The following is a 19,214-nucleotide window of genomic DNA, read 5'->3' as shown; positions in this document are numbered from 1 at the left end:
ATTAATCTACAATATATCATTCTACCGTAATCCATGTACCTATCCAATAGCTGCTTGAAGGTCCCTAATGTTTCCGACTCAACTACATCCACAGGCAGTGCATTCCATGCCCCCACTACTCTCTGGGTAAAGAACCTACCTCTGACATCCCCCATTCACCTTAAATTTATGTCACCTTGTAATGGTTTGTTCCACCTGGGGAAAAGGTCTCTGACTGTCTACTCTATCTATTCCCCTGATAATCTTATAAACCTCTATCAAGTCGCCCCTCATCCTTCTCCGTTCTAATGAGAAAAGGCCTAGCACCCTCAACCTTTCCTCGTAAGACCTACTCTCCATTCCAGGCAACATCCTGGTAAATCTCCTTTGCACCTTTTCCAAAGCTTCCACATCCTCTCTAAAATGAGGCGACCAGAACTGTACACAGTACTCCAAATGTGGCCTTACCAAAGTTTTATACAGCTGCATCATCACCTCACAGCTCTTAAATTCAATCCCTCTGTTAATGAACGCTAGCACACCATAGGCCTTCTTCACAGCTCTATCCACTTGAGTGGCAACTTTCAAAGATGTATGAACATAGACCCAAGATCTCTCTGCTCCTCCACATTGCCAAGAACTCTACCGTTAACCCTGTATTCCGCATTCATATTTATCCTTCCAAATGGACAACCTCACACTTTTCAGGGTTAAACTCCATCTGCCACTTCTCAGCCCAGCTCTGCATCTAATAACCTTAAATTCAGCAAATGAACCACAGAATCACAGAATCCCTACAGTGCAGAAGGAGGCCATTCGGCTCATTGAGTTTGCACCGGCCCCTCTGAAAGAGAATCCTGCCGAGGCCCACTCCCCCAGCCTAGCCCCGTAACCCCAACCTAACCTGCACATCCTTGGACACAAAGGGGCAATTTTATCATGGCCAATCTATCTAACCTGCACATCTTTGGACACTAAGGAACAATTCAGCATGGCCAATCCACCTAACCTGCATATCTTTGGTCGGTGGGAGGAAACAGGAGCACCTGTAGGAAACCCACACAGACATGGGAGAAAGTGCAAACTCCACACAGTCACCCAAGGCCCAAATTGAACCCAGGCCCCTGGTGCTGTGAGGCAGTAATGTTAACTACTGTGCCTTGAGGGTTTGCAAAATAATAACTGAACAGTGAACAGAAATGTGTGATGCAGGGCACAGCGACACCAATTGCTAACCGCCCCGCCCAGCTCAGGTCACTTTTAAACAATAAATTTAGAGTACCCAATTATTTGTTTATAATTAAGGGGCAAATTAGCATGGCCAATCCATCTACCATGCACATATTTGGGTTGTGGGAGTGAGACGCACGCAGACTCGGGGAGAATGTGCAAATTCCACACAGGCAGTGACCCAGGGCCCAGATCAAACCCGGGTCCTCGTCGTCGTGAGGCAGCAGTGCTAACCACTGCACCGCCGTGCTGCCCCTCATCTCTGGTCAGTTAATTCTGCGCAGGCAGATGGTTTATCCGTCGGCACCCTTCAAAATTAGCCACAACTATTGAAATCTGCAAACAACACACAACCCGGTTCACTGACAATCCAGGGAGGTGACACAACCCTGAACTCTGCTCCAAAGGCTTGTTTCTATTATGTATAGATTATCCATCCAGAAGAAAAAAATATGACGGGAGGATTTGAAAAAAAACCTCATACAGGGTATTGCATATGAAGAATCAAAGAGAATATGTGAAAATAGTGCTTTGAATGTGTCATGTGAGAGTACCTTTAAGAAACGGTGTTTATAAATGAGTGTGTATATAAGTATCTGTAGTGAGAGTACCTTTAAGAAATGGGTGTTTATTACTGCAGTGATGTCAGAGAGTGGGTGGAGCTGGGCTGTCTGTCAGCTTTTTACTTTTGTTTTAGGCTGTTTGCTGCAGGGTGTGTTTTAGTTTCATTTTCAGAACAGGGTAGCTGCAGTCACAGCCAGAAGGTGTATTAGAATCTCTCTCTGTAATCTAAAGAATGTAAATCGAGCCTGGTGATTTAAAACTAATAACAGTAGTGACTTAAACCTGATGTGCTTCTGGTAAAAGGTGTTTTAAGTCTTGTGGATGTTAAAAGGAAAGCTTAAAGGATTACTTAGTGTTGTATTCTTTGGGAGTTGTATTTGAATTAATGGTTGTTAAGATGTTCACTGTAGGTTTTAAAAAGGTTAACGTGAATTCATAGAATAAACATTGTTTTGCTTCAAAAAAATACTTTTCCATTTCTGCTGTACCACACCTGTAGAGTGGGCCGTGTGCTCCCTATACCACAATCTAGTAAAAGTTGTGGGTCAGGAGAACTCCATGATACAATTTGGGGCTCTCTAAACCCTGGCCCATAACAAATTGGGGGCTCGAGGGGGATAAAAGTCTATCCATTAGATTGGCTTAGTGAACCTAAAGACAGTGAGGGGTGGGCATATTGTGGTTGCTTTTCAGGTGTGGTATTCTAGTTTAAGTGGGGAGTGTGTTGTGGACATAACAAATGCAATTCCAGGATACTGCAGCAAACCAGCAATACTGGAGCATGAGAGGGAAGTGGAAAATAGAATTATTATATTTTTATCAGTGCTTTACCCTTCCCCATTTACATCCCTCCTCCCCTGAAAGCACTGAGCCCTGCTAAGGCACGGTTCTTTTTGGGACTGGCAGATTCCTGTTGCTTTGTTCAAGCAACCAGTCTTCTTGTTTGCTAATAATGACGTGGAGATGGAGTGGAGTGGCAATTCTCATTAGTTGATCTTGACTAAAGCCAGCCTCGACAGGAAACCCATCTGACTCTCCCTGGGCAATGGAGGGGAGAGAGCAGCCAGGGGAGCTTGCTGTTGTCCATTGCTAACCATGATCCAACCAACCATCCCTTTAACTCCACCCCACAAGGTGAGAATGGGGCTGCTCAGGAGCCTCAGGCTTGAAGACTGGAGGCTCTGGGGAGCTGAAGCCACTTGCGGAGCTGCACCTCAGTGAGGGCCGAGGGGCGCGTGGTGACCACTGTTGCCTCACAGCACCAGGGACCTGGGTTCAATTCTGGTTTTGGGTGACTGTGTGGAGTTTGCATGTGCTCCCCGTGCCTGCGTGGGTTTCCTCCGGGAGCTCCGGTTTCGTCCCACAGTCCAAAGATGTGCAGGCTAGGTGGATTCCCCATGAAAAATTGCCCTTAGTGTCCAAAGATTATTGCCACAAGTAGGTTTACATTAACACTGCAATGAAGTAAGTGTGAAAATTCCCTCGTCGCCACATTCCAGCGCCTGTTTGGGTACACAGAGGGAGAATTTAGAATGTGCAATTCACATAACAGCATGTCTTTTGGGACTTGTGGGAGGAAACTAGAGCACCCAGAGGAAACCCACGCAGACACGGGGAGAACATGCAGACTCCGCACAGACAGTGACCCAAGCCGGGAATCGAACCTGGGAGCCTGGCGCTGTGAAGCAACAGTGCTAACCACTGTACCGTGCCTCCCAGATGCTGCCACCCAGGATCGAACTGGGGACCTTTCGCGTGTGAGGCGAATGTGATAACTGTGGTGATCTGCATCACTGTAAATACACAAGGGGTTAATGTAAATACACTACGACTAAGTAAACACCAGAGACGTCATGACATGCAGACATACAGCTAATGAACACATAGAATAGGACACGACCAATGGGGCAGTCAAGCCACCCAGTGGTGACACTACCACAGGGGGGCATTACACAACCCATATATAAGGACAGGGCACACATGCTCTGTCTCTTTCCACAGGCGACACTTAGAGAGTAGGACAGGGGCAGATCAGAAGCATCACACCCACCACGTGGCTTAGAGCAGACTTGTTAGTTAGACTGAGTTACTATAGCAAGATTAGCAGGAGAGTCGAACTCATAGAGAACTGTGCTAATGGTTCAATAAATCACATTGAACTTACTTCAAAGTCTGGAGTATCTTTTGGTCAAAGCTGCATCGAGTTGCAGCCTGTGTTATCCCAGAGTACATAACACAACATGGTACCAGTAGTGCCTGTTGAATCTATATAGTTCAACTCAGCAAGATCCGTGACTACCAGCAACAGCACCCAGGCAAGATAATCGAGATTCCGGTTCCTCAGCAGCTCAGGTACCACGGCAATGTCTGTGCCAACTGGTATGCATTCAAGCACAGATTTGAGATTTACATGATAGCATCCGACCTAGATGGCGTGCCGATGCTGAGAAGATAGATCTTCTACTCACCATTGTGTGTGAAAGTGCAACAGAAATCTTCAACTCCTTCAAGTACTCCAGAGGGCAGGACAAGAGAGACTTCCAGACAGTCCTGGACAAGTTTGAAAACAACTGCGAGGTGAACACAACAGAAATCGGTAAAACTGGCGCCTATACTCACCACGAGGCAAAGGTAGGCTTGCAACAGAAGCAAACGGCAATTTTGATTGGCAGCCATCTTGCGCAAGGAGCCGCACATGCGCAGTTGCGAAGAGCACACAGTGAAGGAAAAGCGATCTGCGCATGCGCAATCCATTCCTAAGCTCTATGTCACAAGTGTCTATGTCAGAGGCCCCGGACCATGCCCACTTAAAGGGGAAATGTCCGAAAATAGTGGAAAAAAAATTTAAAGCCAGAAAACACAATTCTTTCACCTGGAACGACAGCACAATGTCTGAGCTTTGACCAGTAGCTGAAAGTAACCTCCGCAGAACCCTGCAACAAGCAGTTAGCACCATCCTAAGAGATGATTTAGTCCTTGAAGACTACGACTCAGACGATGATTTCATCATTGGACGTGGCGACCTCAGTACCAAATCCGAACCGCAACGAGATGTGTTGTACATTGAAGCATCCGACACAGTCATGGACGAGTTCTTCGGATTTGAGGACCCTCAGCCCAGCATAGACAACATCCCGACCCATGAGTACAGGATTCTGCTGCGGCCTGACGCCAAGAGACAGAGAGTGGTACAAGCCCACAGAGAGCGGCCTGACGCCAAGAGAGTGGTCCACGCAGCACAAAGAGTCCCCGTCTCCGCACAGAAAGCGATGACAGACTGCACAGCGAGACCACTGCACGTCTCCACACAGAGAACACAGAAAGACTCCACAGCGAGACCACTGCACAGCTCCGTTGAGAGCGCACAGATCGACTCCACAGCGAGACCACTGCATGACTCCACACAGGGACCGATGCCAGACTCCACAGAGAGAGCGTTACAAGCCTCCACACTGAGCTCGTTGACAGCCTCCACGATGGAAGCAGAGTGCAGTCCTTGCATGACCAAGATCATGAAGGTCTAGCAAACTTATCTGAGCAACCAGCAGCAGACGATGCAAGTCTGCCACGCTCAAGCGCACAGCAAGATGACTATGACAGTCTACCACGCTCACGTGAACAACAGAAAGACTATGACAGTCTACCCAGATTGTTTCAGCCACCAGAAGAAGACTTTGACAGTCTCCCCAGCTCATCTAACAGACAAGAAGACACTGAAGGTCTACCCACTGTTTGTGTGACAAGTGACAAAGGCTTCACAATTCCCATACAAGATGTGCGACCTCTCAGCGAGACTGACAGGTCTCAGCTGGTCTGTACAGAGGCACTCGACAATCAAAGTGAGGGTACTAGTGATTCCAGTGACACCACGTTAATTCAAACCTCATCTACTCAAGCCTCTCCACAAGAACCTGAAATGACTCCGGACGGGGAGCATCAAGAAACCAAAGATGATTCAGGTGAACCAGAAAGGGCTCCAGACAGGGAGCATCGATGAGCCAAAGATGATTCAAGTGAACCGGACATGACTCCAGACGGGGAGCGTCGAGGAATCAGAGACGGCATGCTCAATGAAACAGCAGATGTCACAAAGGACACTGACACAAGTAACTTTGTGAAGGACTCAAATTCTCCACTCAGTGTGGTCATTGAGCGCGACAAACACAACAACAAAAACAACAAGAAGCGTACCAGAGGCAACAAACACAACAACAAGCACGTCAATAACAACAATGACAACAACACTAGAACAACAACTGGTACGACATGGTACAACTCTTCCCATGAAGGACAATGTTACTGCTCAGCTCAGAACAATGGTGAGAGTGCAAACATACCATGGCATGTCAACGCATCGGACAAGCAAACCAGCTTTCAGGAAAGATGTCATCAAGAATTGCTACCACAAGCATAAAAGAAAGAGTCCACCCCAGACAATGATGTGATTCGACCATTTGAACACCTCCTGATAATTTCTTGGTTACGTAAACACCAGGACACTGACGGCGTTCACAAGGGAATGGAACATCAACATCGAAACTTCCATAACAGCACAAGAAAGCCACTCGACCGTGTAAATTCATGAACTTTGGACTCATAACTATTATTTGGTATTGTATAACCCTCAACGTCATCATAACTATTATTTGGTATTGTATAATCCTCAATGTCATCATAACTATTATTTGGTGTTGTATAATCCTCAACATCATCATAACTATTATTTGGTATTGTATAATCCTCAATGTCATCATAACTATTCTTTGATCTTATATAGTCATCATAACTTGTACATGTCATCACTTATTTACCTGTTTTTGTTCAATTTTTCTTTAACAGTGTACAGAAAATATGTAACACGAAAAAAGGGGGGATGTCGTGATATGCATCACTGTAAATACACAAGGGGTTAATGTAAATACACTACGACTAAGTAAACACTAGAGGGAGCACCAGAGACGTCATGACATGCAGACATACAGCTGATGAACACAGAATAGAACACGACGAATGGGCAGTCAAGACAGCCAGAGGTGGCATTACCACAAGGGGGCATTACACAACCCATATATAAGGACAGGGCACACATGCTCTGTCTCTTTCCACAGGCGACACTTAGAGAGTAGGACAGGGGCAGATCAGAAGCATCACACCCACCACGTGGCTGAGAGCAGACCGGTTAGTTCGACTGAGTTACTATAGCAAGATTAGCAGGAGAGTCGAACTCATAGAGAACTGTGCTAATGGTTCAATAAATCACATTGACCTTGCTTCAATGTCTGGAGTATCTTTTGGTCAAAGCTGCATCGAGTTTCAGCTTGTGTTATCCCAGAGTACATAACGCAACAATAACCACTACTCTATGGAAACAATGTGCCATTTAAGTGGGCTTACGGGTACAGGGCGGGGTTGTGAGCCTAGGTAGGGTGCTTTTTCATAGGGACAGTGTAAATTCGATGGGCCAACTGGCCAACAATTCTTCTGTACTGTCTGAATTCTATGGATTCTATGGAGAGAGAGAGAGAGAACAAAACTAGCGACAGCAAAATAAAACTGGCTAAATTTATCCGTTAACTGCTGACCAAAGGCAGAATAAAATAGCAATGAAATCAAGTCTCCCACAGGGGGAAAAAAGCATTTAATTTTAGCTCATGCAATAGTTCACATCCCCTACTTCTCAACATCCACAAAAAAAACAATTTCCTTTTCAAATTGCCCTAATGATGAAAGCTTAGCTTAATAGCCTCAGGCTGCAGATTTCAACAGCGCATGTAAAAGAGAGCTTCTGGTCCAACAATTAAATCGCAGGAGAACCATCAAAGGCAAAGATCGGCCCTTTATTAAATTCTTTTTAAATAGGAACTGATACTCACTGCTCCTGCTGGCTCACAGTGCTCACAATGTAAGTAATTTACAACTTGGTTGCACGGATTTAAATTAACACAACAGCAAGATGATCTCATCCAGCTCCTCATATAACATGCCACTGAACGGTGGGCTTATCTGTGTTTTCCAGTGAGAGCCGCAAGTGAGTAAAATGGAGCACACTGACAATACTGAGGAGGATCAGGACCTCTGATGTCTAAAAGGCTCTGACAAGTGGCTCCATGATGGCCCAATTGATAAAAAGCAATTTAAAACACACAACAGAGCAGACTGCTCTTTGGTTTAATTTGTGCTCCTGTGTGAGTTAGTGGGTGTGGGGCGAGCAGGGTGGGGGAGGTGGGTGCGGGGTTGGCACTGCTGAGTGGAGAGGCTGGGTACGGCAGACGCCGTGTGGTTTCAGTGCTGCCAGAGCTGGGTACGGGAAAATAAGCACCTGCCGGGCCTACTTGCTCTTGGTTGTGAACCAGCGACTTCCCCAGAACTGCACCTTGTGTGATGCTGACTCAGGAGGGAACATGGCCTGGCTGTACTTAAATGTCTAATGGTCAACTGTCTATTGATGTTCACCATTTGTGGGTAGGCTCCTGTGTCATTGGTTTAACTGTGGGATCTTGGTGTGTATAAATTGGCTGTCAAAGTTCCCCGCATCTCTGAGACTGTACTGCTGTGGAGCTAGGAATCACTGTTGTAATGTAGAAAAAGGGCAGTCAATTTGCACACTGCCTGGGTTCCGTCTCTTGACTGAGACTTGCACCCACAATCCTCTGACTCAAGCTGCAAGAGTGAGCCAATAATGCTAACGTGATACGCTGAAGCTAATGGAAAGGCAATTTGGATAGGAGAAACAGTAATGACTGTTACAATATTGTCCAATATGTACCTCTGCGGATAGTTAGAATTATCCCAAATGCTTGGAGGACAGAAGGATATAACCTCTAAACACAGGCATCACCCTTTAATGCTGAACCAATAGGTTCAGTTCTGCATTCACCATCCGCCCCCGTAGTCTGATTTCACCTCCTTTCATTTCAAGAGCACCAGAAGCAGAAAAGCTGTCTGTACAGATGTCTGTGACATGGTTCTTTTGATGTGATGCAACATGCGCTCAAGTTAATTTCAATCACATTTTCCATCGGGAACTGCTCCAAACGAGCCAACCCACGATGCTGCGAAGTTGGCCAGCATGACCTTCCCAGCTCCCCGTGTGTGGGCATCTACATTTTGTACCCAGCATCTGTCATGAGTGGAGCTGGCTGAACATTTACTATGGCCACTGCAAAGTACTGATTTTCCACATTCAGTGCACGCAGCCAAAGTATTTCAGAAACGGTGACATGCTGTTGTGCCTTTCCTTCGCCAGCCACCCCCACTCCTCCCCTTTGGTGCCGTATAACATGGGAACATTGGTAATGCTTTCAAATAAAAGCAAAATATTGCAGATGCTGGAAATCTGAAATGAAAACAGAAAATGGTGGGAAAACATCGCAGGTCTGGCAGCATCTGTGGAGAGAGGAACTGTGTTAACGTTTCGAGTCTGCATGATGCGGCAGCACAGTGGTTAGCACTGCTGCCTTACAACGCTAGAGACCCGGGTTCGATTCCGATCTCAGGTGACTCTCTGCGTAGAGTTTTGCACATTCTTCCCATGTCTGCGTGAGTTTCCTCCGGATGCTCCGGTTTCCTCCCGCAGTCCAAAGATGTGCAGGTTATGTGGATTGGCTCGGTAAATTGCCCCTAGGTGGGATTACGGGGATAGGGTGGGGGATTGGGCCTAGATAGGGTGCTCTTTCAGAGGACCAGTGCAAACTCGCTGGACTGAATGGCCTCCTCCTGCACTGTAAGGATTCTATGGTAAGAAGGGTCACGGATTATGTTTCTCTCTCTACAGATGCTGCCGAACCTGCTGGGCTTTTCCAGCATTTTCTGTTTCTTGTAAATTTTCAGTATTAGCAGCAAAGTACAAATCATAAGTCAGGCATTACCCTACCTCTCTATAGTCTGTTCTCTTCTACTTTGGACCAGCAGACAGGTGGCAACAGAACAGCAACGATGGTGTACGGTTACTGTTGATGTCAATTTTTAAAATTGGCTTCACCACCATGATGATATTATGTGATATCTGTGCTTACCAGCTCATCCGTGCCTTCGTCGTCAAAGTCATCCTCCACTCCGTCAACTTCCTCGAGGATCTCATCCCCTTCCAGCTCTCCGCCGTCCACTGTGTCGCCCTCCGTCTGTTCGTCTGCCGTTGCGTCATCAGCGTTATCCGCCGCTTCGTCGCCGGGGTTATGCTCTGTCGTGACTGCGGTCTCCGGCTTTGCCTCTGTAAAGTGACAGCTATTACAATTGATCCTCGGTCCCTCATTGCCTGAGACAGGCTCAAAACACACGAGTGATGATCACCAATTACCCGTCCCAATGCCAACCTCAGTTCCGATGTCCCAGCAGTGTCAAAAAAGCTATCACTGCAACTTTCCCCTTAATTACAGGGAATGCGGGTGGGAGATAAATACTATGTTTTGTTAAATAATAACTTGGACCCTTTGTACAAACGATTGGTGATTATTGAAAAATAAAGGTTAAAAAATGCTGGCTCAAAAACTGGTTCCAAAGAATTATTTAGAAATCACTGCACAGTGGAGGCAGGCTCGTGTAGGGGATCGGGGTTGCCGGCGCTCGCAACGCTGGCGAGTCCGATGGCTCCAGTAAAGTATTCGGGGAGTCCTGTGGTAGTGGCCACATTGAAGATCTGGAGGCAGTTTAAACGACACTTAGAGCTGGGGACCAGGTCAGATTTGAGCTGGGGACCAGGTCAGATTTTTCTGACCTTCCCGCTAGCGCTGGCCTTTCTGTTGCTGGAGGCTGTGCTATCAGTGGGGGGGTGGGGGGGAACAGCTGAAGGTAGTGTACAGAGCACATCTCACAAATTCAAGGATAAGCCGGCTGTTTGAGGGGGTGACGGATGTCTGTGAGCGATGTGGAAGGGGCCCCGCGAACCAGGGTTTAGGTGGGATTGTTATTGTATTGTTGGGGTTGTTCACTTTTTTTTCTTTTCTTTTGGTGAAAATGTGTTGAATAAAAATATTTTTAAAAAGATATCACAGCACAGAAACAGGTCGATACCAGTTATTCGAGTTGTTCATGTGATGTGGACATGGCTGGGGCAGGGTTTGTTTCCCACCCCTAAATGCCCTCAACTAAGTGACTTGCTTAGCCATTTCAGAGGGCATTTAAGAGTCAATCACATTGCTGTGGATCTGGAGTAGATAAGGGCGGCAGATTTCCTTCCCTAAAGGCCATTCGTGAACCTATCAGACTTACAACAATCAGACTTTTAAATTCCAGATTTTTTATTGAATTCAAATTTCACCATCGGTCATGGTGGGATTCGAACCCAGGTCCCCAGAGCTTTGCCCCGGATATCTGGATTACTAGTCCAGTTTCAATACCACTAAGGCACCCCCTCCCCATCTCCTCCCACCTTCGCCTAATCTTACCACCATATCCTTCTAATCCTTTCTCGCTCCTGTACTTATCCAATCTCCCTGAAATGTAGCCACTCATCTCATCTAGTCCATTTGGTGGCGAGTTCCACGTTTGCACCAATCTCTGGATCAATTCTCTGCTGGAGTTAGTAGCGACTATCCTACATTTCTGAGCTCTAGATTAGCATTTCTCCACTACAGCAACAACAACATCTTACATTTACATAGAGCCTTTAAGGCAGGGTTTTTCAAAGTGCAGGTCGCAAACGTGGATGGGTCGTGGTGGGTGTCGGGAGGGTCACGGAATGATTGGTCATGGCATTCCCACAGTGGTCCCGATCGCAGCAGAAGCGCCCATTGGCCACTACTGCCATTTTCATTGAGCATGGCGGTTGCTACCGGCTTTAAAATGAGATTGAAATGAGGCTGTGGGCAATCTTCCGACCACGTCAGAAAAGAAAGATTGCGGTATGGAGGAGAGACTAAATAAAGGATTTTTACACTTAACAGAGAGGATTAAGAACTGAATAGTAATCGATAGCTTCAATGTTCTGAAAGATTTTGAGAGGATTATTGGTCATAGATTGTTTCCAGGGAGTGGTGAGTCGATAAGGAAGAACATAGACTAAGGGTGGAGGAGTAAAGAAGAATAGAAGAATTTTTTCCCCCCCACATTGTGGTAAACCACTGTGTTGTATTGTGTTGTGTTGTACGTGCCTGGGCTTGTCCCGGCTGGCTCCGCCTGTGGCTCCTCCCTCGGGCTCATGTATAAAGGTGGCTAGTCTCCGCCTCCGCCCCAGTTCAGGACCAGAGGCAGGAGGCTTGCTGTTTTGTGTATTAAAGCCTCAGTTACATTCATCACTCGTCGTGTGCTTATTGAAGGCCTATCAATTTAATACACTAAACTTTATGATGAACTGATCACTCAAGCCTGATCGCCTGGAGCTGGATCCACAGGCAGCCTACGCCACAGAAACTTTTGAGCACTGGCTAAGCTTCGAAGCGTACCTCGCATCCTTCACCGAAGACTTATCAGACCTCCAGAAGAAGCAGATCCTTCATGCACGGGTGAGCCCAAGAGTCTTTCTTCTCATCAGGGACGTCCCCTCGTATGCGGAGGCAATAATGCTGCTGAAGGGACAATACTTGACGGTCCGTTAACGAGGTGTATGCTCGGCACTTCCTTGCCACGAGACGGCAACGTCCGGGGAATCACGTTCAGAATTCCTGCGTGCTTTGCGTGTACTCTGCCGGATCTGTGATTGCCGGGCGATTTCGGCTACCCAGCACGCGGAGCTGCTGCTTATGTCGCGGGCATGAAATCAAATTATATCCGCCAGCGATTACTAGAAGGGGGTATACACGGCCTCCCAGAGACAGTGCAACTCTCCAACTCGCTGGAGGTGACCTCCCAGACCATGGAGGCCTATACCTCCAGCACCCTCGTGGGCGCAGCCATCATCCGACCCGGGTGCGACGCAAGCCTGTGCCGTGCAGCGGCCCGCCAACACCGGAGGCCCGAGGTGCTACTTTTGCGGCCAGGGTAGCCACCCCAGGCAACACTGCCCTGCACGGAATGCAACTTGCAACGGCTGTGGGAAGAAGGGCCACTTTGCAAAAGCCTGCCAGGCCCGATCTCCCCCTAAAACGTCTAGGTCCAGCAGTGCTGCCTGCTGCCTGTTGGGGCCGCCCCCACCCGCCATGTGCGACCCGTGGGCGCCGCCATCTTCAATTTCGGCAGCCATGTGCAGCCCATGGGGGCAGCCATCTTTAACGCATCCTCCAACCGCCACGGGGGACGCCATCACCGCTGCCACCCGCCACACGACACATGGGGGCCGCCATCTTGGACGCTGCCGCCGATGCTCCCGCCACGCGTGACTCATGGGGGCCGCCATCTTGGGACAACTCCGCTGCCTCCCGGGAGCCTGGCTCACCCGACCGTATGCTGGCCACCGCTACCTCGACCGGCCTACTGACCGCCTTCCGAAGCTCACCTCCATCACACTTGACCAGTCCCGGCGGCACCACCTCGCGAAGTCTACGATGAACGTCCGGAACAACGGGCACGAGACGGCCTGTCTTTTCGACTCTGGGAGCACAGATAGCTTCATACACCCAGATACAGTAAGGCACTGCTCCCTCCCAATCTTACCCGCGACCCAGAAAATCTCCCTGGCTTCCGGATCCCATGCAGCAGAAATCCGGCGGTACTATGTCGCGACCCTTACTGTACAAGGTGTAGAGTACGCTAACTTCAAACTCCACGTCCTTCCCCATCTCTGCGCTGCCCTATTACTGGGGCTCGACTTCCAGTGCCACCTCCAGAGCCATAATTTAAAGTTTGGTGGACCCCTGCCCCCCCTCACCGTCTGTAGCCTCGCGACCCTTAAGGGCACCCCACCCTCGCTCTTCGCAAATCTCACCCCGGACTGTAAGCCCATCGCTACCAGGAGCAGATGATGCAGTGCCCGGGACAGGGCCGTTATCAGGTCGGAGGCCCAGCGACTCCTGCGAGAGGGGATCATTGAGGCTAGTACCAGCCCCTGGAGAGCCCAAGTGGTGGTTGTCAAGACTGGGAGAAGCACCGGATGGTCATCGATTACAGTCAGACCATCAACCGGTACACGCAGCTCGATGCGTACCCCCTCCACCGCATATCTGACATGGTCAACCAGATTGAGCAGCATCGAGTCTTCTCCACGGTTGACTTGAAGTCCGCGTACCACCAACTCCCTATCCGCCCGGAAGACCGCCAATACACTGCCTTCGAGGCAGATGGTCACCTCTACCACTTCCTCAGGGTCTCCTTCGGCGTCACCAATGGGGTCTCGATCTTCCAAAGAGAAATGGACCGAATGGTTGACCAGTACGGGCTGCAGGCCACTCTCCCGTACTTAGACAATGTCACCATCTGCAGCCATGATGAGCAGGACCATAACGAAAACCTCCGGCGCTTCCTCCACACCGCTAAACTCCTGAATCTCACCTATAATAAAGAAAAATGCGTTTTCCGCACAACCCGCTTAGCCATCCTCGGGCTACATCATGGAACACGGAGTCCTAGGGCCCGACCCCGACCGCATGCGCCTCCGCTTGGAACTCCCCCTCCCTCACTGCCCCAAGGCCCTGAAGAGATGCCTGGGGTTCTTCTTGTACTATGCCCAGTGGGTCCCCAATTATGCGGACAAGGCCTGCCCACTTATCAAATCCACCGTTTTTCCCCTGACAGCCGAGGCGGTGGACATGTCAATCCCATTCCAAGTGGAGAGCGATGCGTCGGACTTTGCTCTGGCCGCTACCCTCAACTAGGCAGGCAGGCCCGTGGCTTTCTTCTCCCGTACCCTCCATGCTTCCAAAATTCGACACTCCTCCGTCGAAAAGGAAGCCCAAGCCATCGTAGAAGCTGTGAGACATTGGAGGCATTACCTGGCCGGCAGGCGATTCACTCTCCTCACTGACCAATGGTCGGTTGCCTTCATGTTCAATAACACACAGCGGGGCAAGATCAAGAATGGCAAGATATTGAGGTGGAGGATGGAGCTCTCCACCTACAACTACGATATTTTGTATCGGCCTGGGAAGCTCAATGAACCCCCAGATGCCCTATCCCGCGGTACATGTGCCAGCGCACAAGTAGGCCGACTCCCGGCCCCCCACAATGACCTCGGTCACCCGGGGGTCACCCGTTTTTTTCACTTCATCAAGGCTCGCAACCTGCTTTACTCCATCGAGGAGGTCAGGACCGCGACCAGGGACTGCCAGGTCTGCGCGGAGTGTAAACCGCACTTCTATCGGCCAGACAGAGCACACCTGGTAAAGGCCTCTCTCCCCTTTGAGCGTCTCCCCTCCACTGACCGTAACGTGTATTTCCTCAAAGTCATTGACGAGTACTCAAGATTCCCCTCCGCCATACCGTGCCCTGACATGACCTCTGCCACCGTCATCAAGGCCCTGCACTGTCTTTTCACCCTGTTTGGGTTCCCCGCCTACATCCATAGTGATCGGGTCTCCTCCTTCATGAGCGACGAGTTGCGTCAGTTCAAGCTCCGCAAGAGCATCGCCTCCAGCAGGACGATCAGCTATAACCCCCGAGGAAACGGACAGGTAGAGAGGGAGAACGTGACGGTCTGGAAGACCGTCCTCCTGGCCCTATGTTCTAGGAGCCTCCCAGTCTCCCGGGGGCAGGAGGTCCTCTCCGATGCGCTCCACTCCATCCGGTCGCTCCTGCGTACAGCCACCAACGAGATCCCTCACGAGCGTATGTTTGCTTTCCCCAGGAAATCCACCTCCGAGGTCTCGCTCCCGTCCTGGCTGACAGTCCCAGGGCCAGTCCTCCTCAGGAAGCATGCGAGGAGCCATAAATCCGACCCCTCATCCAGAAAGTCCTGCTCCTCCATGCCAATCCACAATATGCCTCCGTGGCACACCAGGACGGGCGACAGGTCACAGTCTCCCTTCGGGATTTGGCAGCAGCAGGCTCCCCAGCGACCATCACCACTACCCCCGACCCTACATCGTCTTTCCCCACCCCTGCCCACCTCCCTCACGAACTAGCACCCGCAGGCCCACCGGCGACCATCACCACCACCTCTACCCATACACCGCCCCCTCCCCCACCCCCTTCACCGACTCAACATCTGGGTGAAGAAGAAGACAACACGCTCCCGGACGCGCAGGTCTCGACACCGGTGCCCACACCACAGCCGGGACTGAGGTGATCACGGCTGAAGGTAAAGGCCCTGGACAGACTTGACCTTTAAGACCACTTCACCCCCGCCGGACTCCTTTTTAAACAGGGGGTGAATGTGGTAAACCACTGTGTTGCATTGTGTTGTGTTGTACATGCCTGGGCTTGTCCCGGCTGGCTCCGCCTGTGGCTCCTCCCCTCAGGCTCATGTATAAAGGTGGCTAGTCTCCACCTCCACCCCAGTTCGGGACCAGAGGCCAGGAGGCTTGCTGTTTAGTGTATTAAAGCCTCAGTCACATTCATCACTCGCCGTGTGCTTATTGAAGGCATATCACACATCAAGGTTAAAAAAAGGGATGTTTTACCTCAAGTAGCTCCTTTAAAAGGCTGCTGGGTAAACATTGAAAAGGAAAAATGTTAATGACTGTGAAGAATGGGGTTAGTTAGACAGCTCCAGTATAAGAGTCAGAACCCAGCACAGACATGATGGGCTGACCTGCTTGCTTGTGTGCTGTAAATTCTATGATCCTATGACCCCTTCTTCCCTTCATGATCTCAGGTGGTTGCTATAAGTGGGTAATACTGCCCTAGGCCATGGTGCAATAACAGGAAGGCAAAGACAAAGGGGAATGTCACACCTCTGAATTATGTAAAACGAACACACCTATTTTGCTCACCCTGCTGGCTTTATCTTAGCTCAAATTGGACTCAGATCACCGAGGCTTGGGAGTGGAAAAGCAGCCACGGGTCCCACCACTAATCACTGACTTTGACTGGAAGATGAGCATGTGAACACTGGCTGAGGAGACGGCAATACCACCTGTGGTCTCACAGACTGCTGGCACTTCACTCCGATCGATAGAAATATTGTTCAGCAAAGCCGGGGGGGGGGGGGGGGGGGAATAGCTCCTGTAAAAACTGAACACTCAGGTGAGTAGAGGAGGGGCAAACAAAAAAGAAAATCAGGAAAGAAGCAAAACAAAAGCAGTGGGGCAATTGCTCAGGCCCAACACATCCACTGGGGGTCAACTGTGGCCAAATGGTGGAACTGACACGTCTGAGGGTTATGGGTTCAGTTCCCACTCCGGGGCACACAATCCAGGCTGAAACCCCAGGGCAATACTGAGGGAGTGCAGCCCTGTCAGAGGTGCTTTCTTTCACACTGAGGCCTACCTAATCTGCCCTCTCTGGTGCATGTAAAAGATGCACAGCACTATTCAAAGGTGTTCTCCTCAATGTCCTGCCCAATATTAACCCCTCAATCAATGGCATTAAAACAGATGATGGGCCCTTTTTGACTCGATGCTGATTATGCAATCGTGCTAAGCACAAATTGTTTCCAACAGTGTCTAAACTTCAAAAAGGTTCTGGTTTGCTGTAAAGCTCTTTGGAACATCCTCATACCTTATAGGCACTATAGAAATGAAAGTTTGTTCTTTAACCTATCCTCTCTTTGGGAAGTCCTGCTACTCGTTGCCACATATAAAAAGTGCTTATAACATTCCTTACACTAAGGTGCATCTTTCAAAAAACAATTTGCTCCATGTGAGAAAAATTATACATCCAAGCCCCAAGTTAGCAGGTGCTCAATGAACAGCGAGAGCCATGAAGTACATATTCTCGATCAGACAACACACAGTTTCCATGGAAACGGGCAGTGCCCAGCATTCAATGCTAGTGAAGCAAGGATGAGCCAGTTTTGAACTGCAGCAGGGCAATGGATTTAAATATTTAAAAATAATTTTGTTTTTAATGTATTGTTTCTAATTTATTGCTTCACACCTACGCTCAATAGCTGGAACTAGTTCAGAGTCTTGATATGGCACATTAAAATACTCACCTCCAAGGAGACGCTACTTTTTAAGAATTGCTCTCACAGTCCACAGTACCTGAGCCACGGCAAGCTGACTCTGTGGTACCGTTCTGAAAATGTAGTTTAATCTGCTCCAAACTAAGGCCACAGTAGCAAGACATGTGGCCTCAATATGGGTATTATTGGCGTAGTGGTAATGTCACTGGATCCGCATACCAGAGGCCCAGGCTAATACTCTGGGGACACAGGTCCAATTTCTATTATGGCAACTGGTGGAGTTTAAATTCAATTAATAAATCTGGGATTATAAAACTAGTCTCAGTAATGGTGACTGTAAAGCCATTTGATTTACTAATGTCCTTTCTCTTTCTCTCTCTCTCAACCTTTGCACACCTTGATGGTGCGTCGTCAGACTTTTGTCTGTCTCTGTAGCTAATTATTCCTGGCACAGGTCACTAGTCTGTCGCCAGGGGCTTATAGCTTGAGGAGCGGCACTCCACAGCATAGTCACACACACACACACACACTCAGGCAAACTAAGCGGCAATTTTTCATGGCCAATCGACTTCCAGTGGCTGCCATGAGGTGAACGGTCGCATATAAGGTGGCTCCTGCTTGGGGATTCGGATTTTGACCCTTTTTGCCCATTTAAGGGATGCTGTTCAGGTGGAAAAGTGGGGTGCAGTTGGAGAGTTTGGGTTCCTCCTTTGGCATGGAATGTCTGCAGGTTATAATACAAAGAGCAAGTCGAGTAAGGGGTCCTCGTCTGATTTAGAAGGCCCTCTTGTCGCAGGTGGGGAGAAAATGGCGGAGACCTCTGCGTCATCACTGTCCTTTCAGTGGACTACTGAGAGGCTGGTGGAATTTCTGGTGGAGGAGTTCAGGAAACAGAGGCAGGTGGTCACGGACAATCTGGCAAAGGTGATTGAGCTCATTCGTGCAGCTCTGGACAGGGCCGAACAATGGCTGGACGATTCGGAATATGTAGGAGACCATGGTGATTGGATCGCCTCCTTGGAGGCAGAGGTGGCGATGTTGCCAGAAGGGCAGAAGACATTGAAGGCCAAGGTCAACTGCCTGGAGTATTGCTCTAGACGTCAAAAGTTGAGGATCATTGGGCTGCCTGAGGGCATAGAAGGTGTGACTGCTGGCGAACTATGTGGTGAAGATGTTTGAGCAGCTGGTGGGGAAGGGGGTCTACGAAGTGGATCAGACCCACCAGATCTGGGGAGCCACCACAGGAGATGGTCCGACTCCACAGCATTTGGATAAGGAAAAGACCATGAGGTGGGTGATGCACACCCGAGAATGTAGCTGGGAGGACCTTCCCATCAGAATTTATCGGGACGTTGGGGCAGAACTGGCATAAAGAACATAGGACACACAGTGCAGAAGGAGGCCATATGGTCCATCGAGTCTACATTGACCCACTTAAGCCCTCACTTCCACCCTATCCCCGTAACCCAATAACCCCTCCTAACCTTTTTGGTCACTAAGGGCAATTTAACATGGCCAATAGGGGCAGCACGGTAGCCTTGTGGATAGCACAATTGCTTCACAGCTCCAG

General features: G+C 49.2%; 1 protein-coding gene across 6 annotated transcripts in view; it reads right to left on the bottom strand.

Moving 5' to 3' along the window:
- The window catches only part of LOC140430841 (RNA-binding Raly-like protein), a 2,211,286-nt gene that overhangs the window by 48,735 nt on the left and 2,143,337 nt on the right, over window positions 1–19,214 (bottom strand). For all 6 annotated transcript variants that reach the window (XM_072518571.1, XM_072518572.1, XM_072518570.1 and 3 more), the window contains one exon: window positions 9,789–9,982. In XM_072518571.1, coding sequence (XP_072374672.1) covers window positions 9,789–9,982 — 194 coding nt within the window. The remainder of the gene's footprint in view (window positions 1–9,788; window positions 9,983–19,214) is intronic.

Source organism: Scyliorhinus torazame, chromosome 10, assembly GCF_047496885.1.
Source record: "Scyliorhinus torazame isolate Kashiwa2021f chromosome 10, sScyTor2.1, whole genome shotgun sequence".
Taxonomy (NCBI): domain Eukaryota; kingdom Metazoa; phylum Chordata; class Chondrichthyes; order Carcharhiniformes; family Scyliorhinidae; genus Scyliorhinus; species Scyliorhinus torazame.
The sequence above is the reverse complement of the archived record's forward strand: the minus strand, read 5'-3'. Positions and strand labels throughout refer to the sequence as shown.